The sequence below is a fragment of the Mauremys reevesii genome, linkage group 8, assembly GCF_016161935.1.
Source record: "Mauremys reevesii isolate NIE-2019 linkage group 8, ASM1616193v1, whole genome shotgun sequence".
NCBI classification, from domain to species: Eukaryota; Metazoa; Chordata; order Testudines; family Geoemydidae; genus Mauremys; species Mauremys reevesii.
This window is the reverse complement of record NC_052630.1, coordinates 59,721,688-59,740,275: the sequence shown is the minus strand read 5'-3', so window position 1 is coordinate 59,740,275 and position 18,588 is coordinate 59,721,688. Positions and strand designations below refer to the sequence as shown.

Genomic DNA, 18,588 nt, shown 5'->3' with positions numbered 1-18,588 from the left:
TATAGGCTCAGTTCTCTGAACCAGAGTTACTAAATCTATTCTTTCCTGCAAGCTAACCAACATAAAGCCATCATCCTTCGCTACAAGAGACTTGGCCCTGAACTTTAGAGAACTCGGTCCAATAGCTGACATATCATTTGGACTGAAAATAGGTGGGCAGTGTAGGTGGTAACACCTGCTACTAATTCTTTACTCCTTGATAGCACCAAAACAAGCTGCTGGTCTTGGCTCTTTAATAGTAGAAGAAGAGGAGTGGATAGGCATCTAATACCTCCAGTGTTTGTATGCAAGGCATAATTGGTTTTCTTGAGTAGGAGCCAGCACTGATGCACTGCTGTTCTGGGGGAAAGTGTTCTTTTGATGAATGGTACCCCCACCGACTTTGGAACACAGGCGTTACCATATTAGGAAGATCATTAAGACTGTCAGGTCTACTGTTAGTGTTCTGCCTCTGGCAGAGGACAAAACCTGATATTTCATATGTCAGAGGAAGAATAATGCAGATGCAGTAGAAAAATGGCTAGAGGGCTGGAGAGATTGTAGTAGAAACAATGATTGTAAGATTATATTATATAGATTTAAGCTTGGCTAAGTAATGTCTAAGCAGGGACATGACAATACTTGCAGGGTGTAAAACACCAGGGAAGAAGAGGAATTATGTGGCATAATAATAAAATTAAGGAGGAGAAAAAAAAGGCATAATTCCAGGAAAAAAGAAGCTTCTTGTGAGTGCTAGCTGGTATCCCGTGGAATGGATCACAGTCAAGTTGGAAGAGCATGTCAAGTGGGTTCCTACAGGAATCGGTCCTGGGTCCAGTTCTCTTCAATATCCTCATAAATGATTTAGATAATGGCATAGAGAGTACAGTTATAAAGTCTGAGAACAGTACCAAGCTTGGAGAGTTGAGAGTACTTTGGAGGATTAAAATGCAAAATGATCTGGACAAACCGGAGAAATGCGATGTAAATAGGATGAAATTCAATGAGGACAAATGCAAAGTACTCCACTTAGGAAGAAGCAATCAATTGTATACATACGAAATGACGGCCTAGACAGTAGTACTGTGGAAAGGGATTTGGGGGTTTTAGTGGATCACATGATATGATTCAACAATGTAACAAAAAGTTGCAAAAAAAGTGAACATCATCCTGGGATGTATTAGCAGGAGTGTTGTAAGCAAGACACAAAAAGTAAATCTTCCACTCTACTCCACGCTGATAAGGCCTCAGCTCAGAGGTGAAAGTAAGCCAGTCCAAGTCCCGCTGCCGGAGCTCCAGTGGTGTTTTAAAGGGACCGGGGCTCCCTGCAGCGGCCAGAGCCTCTGGCCCTTTAAATTGTTGCAGGAGGCCCGGGACTCCTGCAGCCAGGCTCAGGCTGAGATTTAAAGGGCCCAGTGCTCCAGCCCTTGCGGGGAACCTCGCGCCCTTTAAAGCGCTGCGTGAGCTCTGCCACCACTATGTTGCAGTGGCAGGAGCCCCGGGACCTTTACATTTCTGCCCGAGCCCGGCTGCTGGAGCCTCCACTGCAGGGAGTCCTGGGACCTTTAAATCACCACTGGAGCCCTGCTGCCGCTACTCTGGGGCAGTGGCAGAAGGGCTCCAGCGGCAATTGAAAGGGCCCGGGTCTCCGTGGCGGCCGGAGCCCCGAGCCCTTTAATTCACCCCTGAGCCCCGGGGCTGCCAGCCGCCTCTGCAGCTGGTAGCTCCAGGGTGATTTAAAGGCCTCACCTCTTCCGGTTGAGGTCCCACCTCTTCCGGTTGAGGCCACGCCCCCGCTCAGGACTCCAGTGTACCGATAAGTCCTTTAAATTACTTTCACCCCTGCCTCAGCTGGAGCATTTTGTCCAGTTCTGGGTGTCACATTTCAGGAAAGACGTGGACAAATTGGAGAAAGTCCAGAGGAGAGTAAAGAAAATGTTCAAAAGTCTACAAAACATAACCTATGAGGGAAGATTGGAAAAAATGTGTTTGTTTAGTTTGGAGAAGAGAAGACTCACAGGGGACATGCTAACAGTTTTCATGTACATAAAAGGTTTTTACAAGGAGGATGGAGAAAAATTGTTCTTGTTAACCTCTGGGGATAGGACAAGTACAGCAAGGGCAGTTTAGGTTGGACATTAGGAAAAACTTCTTAACTGTCAGGGTAGTTAAGCACTGAAATAAATTGTTAGGGAGGTTGTGGAACCTCCATCATTGGAGGTTTATAAGAGTAGGTTAAATAAACACCTGTGGGATGATCTGGATAATACTTAGTCCTGCCTTGAGGTTCCTCCCAGTCCAACATTTCTATAATTCTATAAGCTCTGAGGTTTGTGGAAGCGCCATCACTTTACACACTAGAAATGAGTTAAGTACAGCCCTTAGTAGATGAAAAATAGGAACAAGCCTTAGTAGTAAGTTGGACAGAATGAACTAATCCATTATATTTTATGATTCAACAGTAGCCATGTGTGTTTTTTGTGTAGAAAGGGTAGGGGATTCTTCCTGAACTTTTTTTCCCCTTAAACATCATATTTGACTGTATCTATCTTAGCATTTATATCTACAAATATTATGGGTTTCTCCTTCTTTGTAGAGAGGGAGTACTTCCTCAGTCCGCTCAAAACCAATCTTGCCCCTGCTGGGTCTGGTTTAATAAAGTCTCAAACAGCGACACCCCTCCTTCTGGGGTCTGGTTTCATATTAACACAAAATATCTCAAACAGGATGTTTGAGATCTCTCAGGATTCCTTCTTGCCAAATCAGTCAATTCCAAATTCTTAAGTCTCACTGCAGGCTTCCCCATCGAGAGGTTCCTAAGCAGCTCCTGTTACTCACTAACTAGGAATCATTGCTGGTCTTCCCTCAGGCCACAAGTCCGGGACAGGACACTCCTGCCTATTGAGAATAGGTTGCCACTGATATCTCCCAGAAGGGCTGGCATTGAGTCAACCAGGTCTGTGCTCTCAGTTCTCCAAATACTACAGTTTAGGAGGGGAACAAGGCAGAGATCAGAGTTGGGTGCTGAACCCCTTAATAGCCAAAGCTCTACCTGTGACAGGGACACAAAACTGTCCAGTCATTTTTAAAATCCAGCGTACAACTTTAGCTCCCTGAGCTTCTATAGCAAATTTACAAATTTACAAAATCCAAGGGCTTGAAGTTCAAACTGTAAATAACATATAAATTAACGCTAAAAGTAATTAATCATTGTAACAGATTACTAAGAGATTTTGTAAATTCTTTATCAGTTGGTGTCTTTAAATCAGGCTTGTCTGTCTTTCTAACCAACAAGCTCTAGTTTAACCACAAGTTGTTGTTATAGATGAAGGAATCATTGGGTGACATTCTATGGACTGTGTTATGAGGGAAGTCATGATAATCAGACTAGATTATCATAATGATCTCTTCCAGCCAAAAAATCTATGACACTGAAAATCCAAGGAGAAGTTGCCAACTATCTCTTATAATGTTTTCCCCTTTTTCATTATTTTCCATGTGTTTGAAACTCAGTTTTGATACAGACCATTAATCAGACAGTAAGTTTGTAAGAAAAGACTCCAGAAAGATATAAAATGTATTTTATATGAATATTTAATTACAAGCTTGCATTGTAATCTTGCTGTCAAAGCAGCTTTATCTTGATGATACGTCCAAGAGCTATAACTGAGGTAGCTTTTCTGATGTGTTGAAATGAAAGCACTCAATATACCGACACATCACAGAAAATGTAATAAGTTTTCTTCCAAATTCTTCTTCATTAAGTTATTGATTAAATCAGGTTAATATATAATCATCTCTGTCCAAGCACAACACAGTGGTATGTAGGATTTGGATATTCAGTTATTCAATAGCTAGGGCTTACTTCTCTAAGACAAAAAAACTGTTTTATTAATTTATTTTGATATTAATTTAAAGGGAACAAATCCATTTCAATAGTGCAGGAGCAGTCGGGATTTGTGATGGTACATGTTGTCACAGCCTCGTGTCTGCTTCAAAAGAGAATACATTTGTGGGAGACAATCTTTTAAAAAAATGAAAAAAATGGTTAAAGTGATTTCTAAACTATGGTCCATGAATCACTGGTGCCGTGCACTCTTTGCTGATGGAGAAGTTTGTGACTCCAAATATTTTGGCAAATAGAAAATAAAGTGCTATTTATCACATGACCTATCCCAACCATTCTAATTAGTTAGCCATTTGCATTGCATTTTGTATTACAGCCCACAATCATTACTGCATTTTGGATTTTTTGTATTATGAAAATATAGGCCATCTCTTTATTTAGCTGGGACCTTCTGTAGGGTTTTTCAAACACTCTGAAATGAATTTTTGCTTTTATATGATATCATTTCAAAAGGGGAGGTGGAACTCATAATTGACATATCCAACCAAGTGAGAATCCTTTTACCCTAAAAAGCAGCTCATATATTATATCACTGTAGTAGCTACAAACCAGACCATGACTTTACTCTGAAGCAAAAAACAAAACAAGACAAAACCAAAACAAAAGCTCTTCATAAAGGCAAAGCTACTGCAGACACTGAGAAATAAAAATAGTCCCTTGATTAGATTTTGAGGACAACATGTCCTTTTGCTAATATCTCTCTGCTGCATCTTAATTGGTAAGTAAATGAATAAAAGATGTGTTTATTACTGCTTAATTGACTTGTTTGCTTTCATTTCTATCACTGATTTATTTTGGAATGGGGGATGGGTGTCTGTTACATATGGTCTTTGAATTTGTTCAGCTTCATCTTTACATAAAAAAAAGTGCATTCTTCTTTCCAAGAATCTGATCTGCTTGAAGAATATGTTTCAAAATCAGGGTCAAAAGTGCCGGAAACTTCAGCAAGATCTCTGCTTGGCCAAATGGAGTTTGACAGTGTCTTTCTAATGCCTTTAAAGTAGTGAGGTAAAGTAGACAGGCGGTTTATTGTGCAAAAGAAATTGTGCTTTTAAAAATGATATTTTTAATTTCCTTTACAAAGGGCTAACAAAAAAAACCCCTGGTTTTATATCGAACCTTGTATAATTCTGAATTTATATTCAGTGCCTAACAAAATCAAGTTGTTCTGGAATTATGGTCACATCACAGGCTGCACAAAAGAAATAGAAACTGGTGCATCCTAAGTGGCTTATTTATTTCTTCTCCATATGACAATTTTGTTATGGAGTATTCCCTCCATTTCTAATAAATAATACTTGTTGCTTGTTCTATGCATATAATCCATGACAGAGTATCACAAGCAAGGCTTGTTGTAATACATTGCCCCCAGCTAGGCAACAGAGTGGTGTACTTTGCAAATGAAAACATTTGTCTGAATGATGCATTTCTGAATGAGAATTGTTTTGTTTTACAGAGAGTTTGGCCGCTGGAAAGTAAACAATCTAGCTGTTGAAAGGAGAAATTTCCTTGGCTCCCCACTGCCTCTTGCACCTGAATTCTTTCGCAACATAAGACTACTAGGACGTCGCCCAACCCTTCAGCAAATCACAGAGAACCTTATCAAGAAATATGGGACACATTTCCTACTGTCAGCTACCTTGGGAGGTATGGTCAGTGATATGAAAAAACGTTTCCATTATGAACATAACCACAGACAGTCAGAGTGGGTATAAATTGCTACTTTTATGTTATCAGTACCATTAATATTAAATCCTTCATTGAACTTTTCTAGCTGAGAACATAGGGCCTGACTGATCCCTGAAGATCTGAGGTCTCTGTCTTGTATGGAAGAGAGGGGCTCAGCTACCTCTGCAACATCACTTTTTCCTTGCCTTGGATTCAGAGTGGGGTCTCACTGGGTTCAAAGACCCATGCAAGGGAGGAATTAGGCAGTACGCTGCCCATAGGAGGAAGAGGTAGGAGAATGGTGAGACCAAGGAGATGTTCATTGTTTCTTCCCTTTCTCTGAGAGATTCTCTGGAAAGATAATACAGCCTATCCTGTATTGCCTTTTCACAGACCCCACTGTGTGGTTGGGAAACTCCCTTCCTTAAAGATAGACATCTTGTGGTGCAGCCACTGACTGCAGAAACCCTTTCTGTACTGTGGATGGTGCACCAGGGACACAGAGCCACTGTAGAAGCACAGGGTCTACAGGCAGATGTATCTGTGGACTGACCTTTATTCTAATAGGGAGGGAGCCTTTCAGTGGAACAATTGGGGAGAAATTATAAAAGGAGAATTTTATGAAGAATTTTCTCTAATCCCCTCCCATCACTTTTCCTGTGGGAGGGTCCAGTTGGACCCATAATTTCTTTCGTGAGGAATGGGAAGTGATGCCTGAACAAAATATTTTTAAAATATTATGAATGCTACAAACCAGTACCCAAGCTTGAATGTAGGGTGCTTCATCTTGGAGTATAATTATAATCTAGTGTTCTCTAGAATTATTATAAATCAAAAGAGACAAATACACTAACCATGGCCCACACTTGAATGGTCAATGCTTAAACATCATTTTGCTTACCTTATGTTCGATCAACTACTACAAAACCATTTTATTTGGACATTTTTAAACATTTTTGCAGAAATTCAAAGGCATGACATTTTAAGTCAAAAATAGTTCTATTTGCAAGTGAATAACATGAACATTTCCAATTTTTCAGTTATGAAATTTGGAAATTGGACAAAAACAATTGGCCTACAAAACAATGAAGTTCATAGGCCCAATTCCTCATTGCATCCATGCTGAGCTCAGTTATGATACTGGCTCGGTTATGATACTTTGATACCTGGCAAGATACTAGACCAAATTATTAAACAATAAATTTGTAAGCACCTAAAGGATACTAGGATTATAAGGAATAGACAAAATAGATTTGTCAAGAACAAATCATGTCAAACCAACCTAATTTCCTTCTTTGACAGGGTAATTGGCCTACTGGCTAGTGGGGAAGTGTTATACTCTGATTTAATAAGGCCTTTGAAAATGGTCCCACATGACAGTCTCATACGCAAATTAGGGAAATGTGGTCTAGATGAAATTACTGTAAGGTGGATGCACAACTGGTTAAAAAATTTTACTCATAATGTAATTATCACTGTTCATTGTCAAACTTGGAGAGTGTATCTAATGGGATTGAACAGGGGACAGTCCTGGGTTTGGTACTACAGTACTCAATATTTTAATTGGTGTCTTGGATAGTGGAGTGGAGAGTATGCTTATAAAATCTGCAGTTAAGGCCAAGGTTGGAGGGTATGCACATCCATTGGAGGACAGGACTAGAGTTTAAAATGACCTTGACTCATTGGAGAATTGGTCTGAATTCAACAAGATGAAACTCAATAAATAGAAGTGCAAAGTACTTCATCTAGGAAGGAAAAATGAAATATACTACTACAAAAATGGGGAATAATTGCTTAGGAGGTAGTACTTCTGGAGGGTACTTCTGTGGGTTATAGTGGATAACAAATTGTTTGAGTCAACAATGTGATGCAGTTGCAAAAAAAAGCTATCATCATTCTGAGTGTATTAACAGAGGTGATGTATATAAGACATGGGAGATAATTGTCCTGCTCTGCTGGCACTAGTGAGGCCTCAGCTAGAGTAGTGTGTCCAGTTCTGGGTGCCGCACTTTAGGAGAGGTGAGGATAGATTGCAGAGTCCAGAGACAAACACCGGAAGTGATAAAAAGGTTTAGAAAACCTGACCTATTTGGAAAGATTAAAAAACCTGAACATGTTTAGTCTTGCAAAAAGGAGCTCGATGGGGGACATGATAAGCATTCATATAGGTTGAAGACTGTGATAAATTGTACACCATGTCCACTGGCAGTAGAACAGGAACTAATGGGTTTAATCTGCAGCAAGGTAGATTTAGGTGAGATATCAGGAAACACTTTAAGGGTATTTAAGCACTGGAATAAGCTTACAACAGAGGCTGCGGAATCCCCATCATTGGAGATTTTTAAGCACACATTGGACAAACAATTGCCAGGGATTGTCTTGGTTTACTTGGTCTTGCCTCAGCTCAGAATGCTGGACTTGATGACCTCTCAAGGTCCTTTCCACACCTTGATTTCTACTATTGTGTTCTGGGACAGGTCTTTGCAAAGAAAAAACATTTGGTATCCAAGGGAGGAGAAAAAGCCATCATGTTGCCCCAACGTATGTTTCATGGGAACCATAATTGACTCTCCATTCACAAGACACTTCTTCTTTCACTGAAGGCAATTGTGGTGATGGGAGAGAACAGATCCCTCAGGCCCACCCTGGCTAAGACACTGGGGGTTCTGCCTAGGATGACCAGATCGCAAGAGTGAAATATCAGGACACATGGGGGGAAGGAGAGAGACAGCCACAGGTGCAGAGCCCTGACTGGAGCCATGAGAAGGGGTGCGCAGCCCTAAGTAGCTGCAAGAGGGGTGTATGGCCCCTGTTGCAGCCCATGCCACAAGCCATGGGGCAAGGTCTCATGGCCCCAGCTCCAGCCCCCAGCAGCAGCCACTGGGACAGGGGCACAGGATCCTGGTTGCAAAGTCAGACCCAGTCACAGGGCAGGGGAGCGAAGTCTCCCAGTTCTAGCCCTGGCTCCAGCTCCAGCCCCAGTCACAGAGGGGAGGCCCGCAGTCCTGCCTTCAGACCCAGCTTCAGCCACTGACATCTGAAGCAAGCTAAGTCACGGAGGTCTGGAATCAGTGAGTGTCGTGGTCCCCCTCACTAAATTATAGACTTAGTTGTAATCCATATTTAAACATACAGATTTATTTGTACACTAAACAAACAACAGGAGTAAAGGGCAGGGTTTTTTATTCTGTCAGTAAATCAACTTCACAATTTGCATACCTCTCAGACGTGCCAGAAGTCTAGCACTTCTTGGATGACTTTGCCACAGTCATGACTTGCTTCTGGGCAATCACAAAGCTGTAGAAGTCCTTACAACTCATCCAGAAATTCATTTTAACAAGGGTTTCACTCCACACCAAGTCTATGCTGCTTCGATTCCGGACATCTGTCCATGCATCTTTCATGATTGAAAATACACACTCTGTGTATGCATTGCTTACTGGTATACTGAGCACGTATGATACCATCTTTGTCATGTTCAGTTGATGTCTTTGATGATTCAGTACTCATCACAGAGCTGATCAAGATCCACTGTTTTCTGGAGGTTTACAGCTGTCACGGCTGCAGACAGATCCTTGTATTCGAATGTCCTATTACTTTGATGTTTGAGCACTGGGTGTTGAACAAGTAGCCAGTTGTTGAAAAATCAAACCATTTCTCCAAATATAGGATTGACACATGGTAAACTTTCATGAAGTCTTTCTGGAGACATGCAGCAGTGACAGGCAGCATCTCAGTTAATGCATTTTCAACTTTAGAGCCAAAGAATTTGTCATTCTTCCGTCGCTGAAGTTTAATTCTCAGAGTATTCATTATGGCATACACTTAACATGCTGTCATACTCTCATTTTCCAAACAGAGCACAGTATCATTGAAGATTTTCAGAACATTCTGGAGGAAAAACAGATGAACCTCAACTTTGCTAGGCCCTTCACCGTTTTCCATGTCCGAGAACAGCATCCATAGAGATTTGGGTACTTGTCACTGCCCAGGAAAACAAAGTAGCACTTAACAGCCTGCCACATATTTACAAGCTGGTTTACAACTGGGAAAAGACTCAACCAGCGTGTCGGAACATGGTGCAGAAAAGCGGCATACTCCATATCCACAAAGTCAAACATATCCTTCAATGCTGCTACTCTCTTAGCAGAATTGATGAAACGATTGAACATCTTAATCACCAGAGTCTCAATGTCAACTTATAGGGTATTGCTCGCATGTTTCACTACATTGTGCACAACATGGGCAGGGCACTTTGTAGGCAAGATATTTTTGTTTTGTTTTTTTAAATTCTGGTATACTGGTTGTCACTTTCCGTAATTCACGTTTGCATTATCAGCACAGTAGGAAGACCTAAACTAGACTTTGTTTAGGTCTAGTTTGTGTCACAAGTTTTTCAAGTAATGTGTTGCTTATTGCCTCTGCAGTCTCTTTCCTTTGCTCATAGAAGTCTAACAGTTTATTGTGGACCCCATGTTCGGGTGTCCAGTATCTCAGCGATAAGGGGAAAGTTTTCACATTGTCCTTGTTAGATGCATCTGTGGCAACTGAGAAATAGGGACTGTCTGGCTTGCTGAGGTCTTTTAAAAATTCTGTTGAGAGCGGTAACAGCGCATTTTTGATCACTGCCTCCGCTTTAGTCTGGCCACAGCTGACATGCTTCGCAATCGTTGAATCTGGAAACAAGGTAGGCGCAAGTTTAAGTTCACAGTCACATGAGCGATAGTTGATGAACTACTGTGTGGTAAACTTGAGTTAGCTCAGCAGTGATAATCTTGTTATTGAAGGATTCATTTGGTCTGCTGAAAAAATGTGAGACCAGGGTATTGCTCTTGTGAGTTTTGGTGTTTTGTTCATGATTTTTTGAATCATCATGATGCTTAACATCAGACTCACTGCCATGGCAAATGCTAAATTCCTTCCCTCATGCTTTACAAAAGGTTTTTGAATCACACTCGTAGGATTTCCGAATCCAGGTATAAGTGGTTTCCCATGCTGTACTCTATCTGCACTGTCTTCTTTGTTTTTTGGTAGTTGGCTCCTCCCTTGCCATTCCCATTTCAGGTGTGGTTTTCAGCTGAAGACCGTTAGCTAGATAGCTAGTCACTGAAAAGAACTGTGTAGTCTCTGTGCTTCTTGCGTGTTATTATGTGCCCACTGTAGTTTTTCCTACGTTATGCACTGTGGTTTAGAATTGTAAACTACATATCCCTACTGTAAATTGTGTTACACCTGAAAAAACAAAATTGCCAGTAGATAACAGCACAGTCGGGTTTAATGGGACATTCCCAATTGACTAATTTTCTATTTCACTACCAAATTTTAAATTTTACCTGACGATCGGGACAAATGGCGTCCCGATTGTACATCAAGCAGATGTATGCTGCCAGGTACAATCCCTGCTTGCCAATGTGGGTAATTGAACTGGGCAGCAGCTTAGCAGTGCTCAGCTCCAGCCTGCCCTGGGTGGAATCAGCATGTGCAGAGGCAGGTGCCTCCTTTCCTTGGTTCTGCCATGAGCTAGGAGGACCAGTCTGCACACACTCTGCTGGGGGGAGGATGCAACTATTACCTCTGTGGGGCACGTACCCCTGCTTCCCCCATGCAAAAACAGGTAGTGAAAGAAAAGCTTTGAAATGGCAACTCTCCAATTTTAGCAGCCTCCCCCATCAAGCACAGAGCCACATCTCATTTCAGAGCTGGCAGTTCTAGCCCTTCCACTGCATCCATGCAGCTGGCTGCAGGAGATTCCCTGCCTAGCTCTGCAAGCCAGGGCTCCCTGCAAGCTGACCTGCCCAGCCCTCCGTAGGGGCAACCCAAGTGCAAAGTGGTTCCACTCCAGGACTGTCACTCAGCTCTGGGTGCTGAGAGTCATTGGAACACTCCAGCCCTGGGGGTGGGCGGAGAGGAGGTCAGCTGCTACCCGGGCTCAATTGGTTGGGGTGGGTTTTCCTCTATTGTCACTGCAGAGTAAGTTTTCCAGATGCCATAGCTTTCTGCGGGTGCTGCCCCTACCCCTTAAAATACATGGGCGACTTCAGTTCACTTTGGATTGGTCGGATCCCAAAGCTCCTTCGCCAACAGCAGGTTTGGATCTGGTGCAGTGCTAAGCCTGGTCACAAAGAGCTGGCAGGTGACAGCTGAATTGAAGTGTGACTTTTGTTCCCAGCCTCAAGGAAAGGCAGTCTTTTCAGTACTGGGTTTACAATGGTGACTCAGTGGCACCAGGCCCACACTCAGAAGGAGCCCTGGCATGGCCTGCTCCATTTGTGCTGTGCCCCCAGATCCCACAAAGCCCACTGGCCCCACACCAAGTCTATGCTGCTTCGATTCCAGAGATCAGTCCATGCATCTTTCATGACTGAAAATACACACTCTGTGTATGCATTGCTTACTGGTATACTGAGCACGTATGACACCAGCTTTGTCATGTTCAGGAATTCACACCGCAGGCTCCTGCCAGTGGCCGCTTCCCTAGTTGGAGGCAGGAGCTGCCCCACGTAAGCACAGCCAGCCCAGGATCCCAGGTATGTGTGGTCCTGGACTGCAAACCAAAATATCGGGACAAAGGGACTGTCCCGATATTATCGGGATGTCTGGTCACCCTAGTTCTGCCTAAGTTCTCTGCTCTTTGCCATCCTTTTATCTCAGGAAGGCTGCTCCACAATATTTAGTCATTAAGCAGAATGACATTTTGCTGTGACTCTTAGAGTCCCTACTACAACTCATTCAAATATTGGGCCCAATTATAGTAGCTGAAAGATGCAGCATCAACAGAAGGCAGTCCATCATCAACAAATGGATTTCCAGCTAGGAAACATTTTTAAGCTACTTTGACTGCTGTATATTCCATGTATTATTGCTCCATCTTCCTGAGAATCAGGCTACAGTTAGCCTGTTAAACTAAAATTTTCAAAACGGGCCAGATATGTACTTAAATGAGATTCCCATTAACAATAATGGAAGCTGTGTACCTACATCTCTATGTCATGTTTTGGAACTGGTGGTTCAGTGTGTAACTAGGATCCAGTTTCACAGTAGATTGAAGAACTCTAGGATAGGGGCTGTTGTGGGGGTGGGGGTTGGTTGGGTCCAGGTCCAGCTGCATTGCTCAGTGGTGAGAGGCTGTGTGGCTAGCGGTAGGGGAACCCAGGACCTCTCTGCTCCACCAGGTTCCAACCCAGGGCCATGTGACTAGCAGGTTGGATGTATGGCCTGCAGGGTGAACGCCACTAAGCCTGCTCCCTGGGTCACCTCGTACCATGGCCTCTACTCCTCCAAAGTCACAAAAGAGGTTGGCTTGCAGACTCTTAGGTTCTCACTGACTGTGGGCTGGAGGCTCTTCTCCTTCGGTCGTGGCCCACCATTCCCGATCTCTATGAGCTTTGGAAGCTCAGCAGCAGGGTCTGGTCCAGGCAGTGAGGAGCTCCTTTGCAGGTGCTAACAGCATAGGACTACGCCCTTGCTTTATCCACTATGACTGAGCAGAGTGGCTCCCTTTTAAGTTCTGCCTCCACTGTGAGTATGCGCAGCAGGTACAGATAGGTAGGGCTGGGGCGGCTCTATGTTTGCCACCCTAAGCACGGCAGTCAGGTGGCCTTCGGTGGCACGCCTGTATACGGTCAGCTGGTCATGCAGATTCAGCGGCATTTCTGCTGGTGATCTGATGGTCCAGCGCCTTCGGCACCCACCGCTGAATTGCCGCTGAAGCTATGGGACCGGCAGACCTCCCACAGGCATGCCGCCACAGGCATTCGCTTGCTGCGCTGGTGCCTGGAGCCGCCCTTGGGTAGGGTCTTCTGGTCCCAAAGCGGCTTGTTAACCCTTGTCTCGCCCATGTGGAGCTTATACACTCCATCATAGAGGCTCAGTGTTAAATACAGAGTATAAATCGTTCTGCATAAAAGAGAATTAGCACACAGGATTACCCGACCAGACATTACAAAATGAAATAACATTTTAGAGATGCAGTTTTATTCCTTGGTGGGTGATTATATTAAAGATAATTCCAGTGACTGAGTATTCTTCTTACAGGGCAATCTTGTCAAAAGCCCTTATTCACCTGAGGAATGGTTTTCTTTAATACATTTCGTAACTGAATTCCAACTATATATTAATAAAATGACAGTAACCCTATTCTCCTTTGGCTGATATCTGAGTTCCATAACAACTGAAATGTGATCTCGGAAAAGAGCATTCCAGAAGTATGTTGAATTTCTGTGCCACCTTAATAATTTAAAACAAAACATTAAATTATATATAATTTTAAGAAATAGCACTTCTGTGGCAAACACATCATAATTTAATTGAAATCTAAGCACATCTTGTACATGTGTTGATCAGCAATCTGCTACGGACACGTCATTTGATACAAGACTTCCAGGATTGCTGGTAATTTCCCATAGCAAAGTCTGAGCTCTCCAGGACAGGGACAGTACTTAAACACTAGAGGTGACATCCTGACTCCATTGAATGCAGTGGTAAAATGTCCATTGATGTAAATGAGGTTAGGAGGACCCTACATATTTGATAATTATTCAAAAAATATTATACAGCACTAAAGTCCATATCCTGTAAATCCTCTTTGTGGGGGACCTTTGTTTCCTTCTATTGGAGTTCTATATCTGGAAGCTTTTCAGATTGGGAAAAAAGACATTTTTATAGTAATGATTGTTCAACATTGGGTTGTGTACCAGAATTCTACTAATACAGAGTAAAAATGATAGGGCTTGATCCATCAGAATTACTGAGCATCTGTATCCATCATGGGCCACAAATAATCTACTGTTGTTCAATGCCTTTTGAGGAGGAGACCTGTAACAGGGTGCTTAGAGGGCCGGTCACCCCTTGACTGCCAGCCCCGTGTTTCCCTGATCAAGGTGCCCCAGTCTTCTAGGCAGTGGGGTCAGGGGATTCGGGCCTTCCCACTCCACTGAGTCCCAGCCCAGTGCCCTGCATGAGTCGAAACCTGAACAAGGGGCCCTCCCAGTCTCAAACTACCACTCTGGGCTACTTCCTATCACTGTCGCTTCAGTTGGGGGCATGTTCCCTATAGTCCCATTTGCTGGGGTAGTTGGGCCACCCATAGTGCCCTCACATGTGTCTGGACAGCATTCTGCCATGGTCCCAAGCTCCTTCAGGCAAGGCAGCCATAAATTTGGTGAGGCTGAACATCACATTGGCTTTGGGCTTCAGTCACCTCATTTGCCTTAGGCTCCTAGGTCTCCTCCGCAGTCTCCTTTGGCTGGGGAGACAGTACATACTCCCTGGTGGCTGCCTTGGCTGTTATGCTAGTGACCCTTCCTCTCAGGGAGAGCAACAGCTAGCACCTGCCTCTTTGCCAGCCAGCCCTGAATTGAGCCAGCCTCTCTCCTTTTCTCTAGAAGCAGCAAAGAATCCTCTGGCACCTTTATAGACTCTCCTTTTCTCCCCACTCTAGGCCTGACATTGATTGCAAGTATAATGGGGAAAGGCTCACTGGGCACAAAGACTCTTTTTAACCCCTGCCGTGCTGGTGGGCAGCTTCATCTTCATCTTAAACCTTGAAGCTATGAGTTTCAAAGGCACTTGAAAATCCCAGCCTAATATGCAAAACACTACCCAAAGGCAAATGAAGACTGTGGGAACCTTTCCATTGACTTTAGGGGACTTGGGCTTAGAGAGACAGCCTCATTTTTCAGAGGTGATGAGTATACCTACATTTCCCATTGGCTTTGGTGCAGCAGGCACTGAGTACGTTTGAAAAATCAAACCATCTAAACTCAATTCAGGAAATTAGTATTTTATAAGATTGTTGTCAAATGACACCTAATATCATACACACAGTCCCCTTTTCTGTTGTTAGAATTCCTTTTGAGGTTAGAGTATATGGGGAATCCTAAAACATGCACTTCCCTGCTTCATTAACTTATAGCTGTAGTAGTCCCCCCACATAATACCACTCTTACCTTTCCTTTAATTATGCCTCTGAAAGGGCTATTGCTTTTATACTCTCTGATAAGAAAAGCCAAAGCCAAATATGCACATTTCTTTTTTTTAATAGTGCTCCTGAACATTTGTATTCATGGGCATAAATGAAAACTTGGCAAATGACTGACCTTGCGGTAAGATTTGTGTGCCTCTGCGACCACTTGGCTTGCATGAATATCCCTTTTTGACCATAAAGGGAACACTTGCACATGGTTGTCTGTGAAATGTTCCCAACTCTTTATTCACAAACATAGAAATATACTCGTCAAGGGCATTCTAAAATGAGACCTCTGTGAAGTTATACAATATTTCATGTTCTTATAACATGGAAGACAGCATTCCTAGTTGCTCTTATTTCTTTTAGAAATTGTTGCTAAGTGGTTAAGGAAAGTCAAATATCTCATAATGGAAAGCAACACGGGCAAGACTGTAATGACTAGAAGGACATTGTGGTATATTACATTAGCCCTCCAGGGATCAGAGACATACAACGGGGTCACTCATGAGATTCCCTGCCTGTCCCTACATGGACCAGCTGAATGTCCGGAACTTGTGAGGTAACATCACACAGGTGTGTGAGTGGAGCCAAATGTCCCCCTCCCCACTGTGCCAGTCTGTGCAGTGGAATCTAGTTGCTACCCAACTCCTGGGGCAACACAGTGCCTCCTTATTCAGGCTGAAGTGTAAGGTTACAGTCCAGCCCCAAATTAGAAAAGTGGCAATGAGTGATTTGCCCCCTCAGTCCCATCAGCATGACAGTCTGCAAGAGGAGTCTAAAAGGATTTTTATTTTTAAATTTAATGTAGGCTTTGCCCTAGAAGCCCTGAAAGGTCCCGGACATGCAAAGATTCTCCTTTGAGCAGCACAAAACACAAAAGGTCACCACTTTTTCCCTCTGAATATTGTAATTTTTTTTGTGCAAAATACAATGAAATACAAATTCAGATTTCCATATTACTCCATATAAGTGCACAGTGGGTCTACCCCCAACTCAATTATCAGACAGGTATATCTGAAATCTTATATATCAGTATGGTCCTGTTTCCTGCATTGTGGAATTGGGAATGACTGTGATATCTCAGGTGCCACAATACAGTCGGTGTAGATGGATGTTGAGCTTTTTTAATGGTGCCCACTTTAGAAGTGTAAGATTTAGCACAGGATCCTTGGAAATGTGTGACATTGGTGACTCAGCAAATGTGTAGGCCTGGAGATGTAGGAGTGTAAAAATAAATATGTTTATTTACAAGTGAAAGGCCTCTTTTTCTGGTCCTGGGGAGATGAAGATCTTATCCTAATGCTATGGGAGATGAAGACAGCAGATACATAGAAGATCCTTTTTTTCTTCAACAGTTTGATAGCAGTTTTAGATAAGTTAACTTGCAGCATGTTTGGTGGAGCCAGGGCTTGTTATGAAATTAAGGCCAGCCAGAAGTGTGTAATAGGCCAAATCAGTAAAGGGGATTGAAATTTCTTTATTTGCTGTAGAGAAGAACTTGTCAGTGTTGCTCCTAATCAGAGAGTAGAATTCTGTAACTGAGAAGCACGATGTTCATATCCCTCTGGCAGAAATCATCTCACTGATGTTGCAGGCCTCAAGAACCAAATGGGAAAGAAATTTCATCTTTATAGCACACAATCTTGATGGACCATAACAGTTTAATCCAAATTTCCTGCCATTTTTCTCTCCATTGAGTATAGCTCCATATGTACAGCTCCATTGACACTCTTACTATGCTAAAAACTGAATAATAAGGACAGAGTTTACCTCATGTTCATGGTGAGCAGTATGTTACTCTGCATGCAAACAACAGGAAAATTCCTTAGCTGGTGTCCATTGACTTCAATGGAGCTACGATAATCTAATCTATAGTGAAGATCTGGCTCTGATTTCAATTAAGCATAATACTAATTTATGAATAAGGGAGGCAGAATCTGGTCCTAAATTATCCATGTGGTATATATGATATGAGACAGGAACTTATGAGTTTCTCATTAGACTCATTTGTTCTGCAGAGACTTTTCACTTTGCAGTATTTAACTCTGGCTGTACAATTCAACAACAGAAAGTCGGCACATGTGGTCTAGGCTTAGTTTACCTACTTTTTGAAACAACTGAACGTAAGTCAGGGGGGAAAGATGGTCCTAACTTGTTAATTTTCATGCCTCATACAATATATAGTTAGTTATCCTGTGATTTCTCTTTAATGAGAACCTTTTAAAAATGTTACAGGTGAACAACCTTTGCACCAAATACGACAGGCACACACGTACAGAGCTCTACCTGATCATTATTGAGGACATGTATAAATAAAAAAATAAATTTTGTCTTGCAAATTTAATTGCTGATCTTCCTGCTTATTGACAGTATCACTTAATTCATACCTACAACATTTCAGTCTTTAACTATAATTTGAAACACAGCTCTATGATCCTTTTATTACCACCAGGAAGAGGGTATAAGAAGATAGTCTTTCAGCTCAAAAATACATCTAAATTACTTGAGGCAGATAATAGTTCTAAGTACTTTAATCATATGAATATTTATTGTTGCACATTGTAAAAATACATTTTCCCCAGCCACAGACATTTATATTTAGTTATAGTTGTTACAGTATTATTATAAGTCTACTTGTATCAATGCTGGCTATTTGCATTTCTTATTTAAATAATTCCTGAAGACGTTCTTAAGACCCAAACAGCTTTAATTCTTTACTTTTGAATGCCATTTATAAGCTATTGTACAGCTTTTTCCCAGTTAAATGGACACAAATTGGTTATATCTCTATGTTAATTTTCAAACACCCACTCTTGTTTTGCAGGCATTTTTTTGAGAGACAGCATGCAGAACATTTTTTTCAGTTGAAGAGTTTAAATTTCAAATATAAATCCTGGAAAATGTTTTATGAATCTAGAAATAATTAAATATATAGACTAAATAAGAGTCTTGTAAATGCCAGGGCTTGAGGGGACATCAGAATATATTGGGCGAAGGTCAATCTATAGTATGAATGTCAGTCACTACCCGTTGACGAATATCTGTTAATGACAGCAGCTCCATGGTA

At 42.2% G+C, this 18,588-nt stretch overlaps 1 protein-coding gene across 6 annotated transcripts in view; it reads left to right on the top strand.

Moving 5' to 3' along the window:
* The window catches only part of BRINP3 (BMP/retinoic acid inducible neural specific 3), a 331,852-nt gene that overhangs the window by 178,729 nt on the left and 134,535 nt on the right, over window positions 1-18,588 (top strand). For all 6 annotated transcript variants that reach the window (XM_039486613.1, XM_039486610.1, XM_039486611.1 and 3 more), the window contains one exon: window positions 5,343-5,533. In XM_039486613.1, coding sequence (XP_039342547.1) covers window positions 5,343-5,533 — 191 coding nt within the window. The remainder of the gene's footprint in view (window positions 1-5,342; window positions 5,534-18,588) is intronic.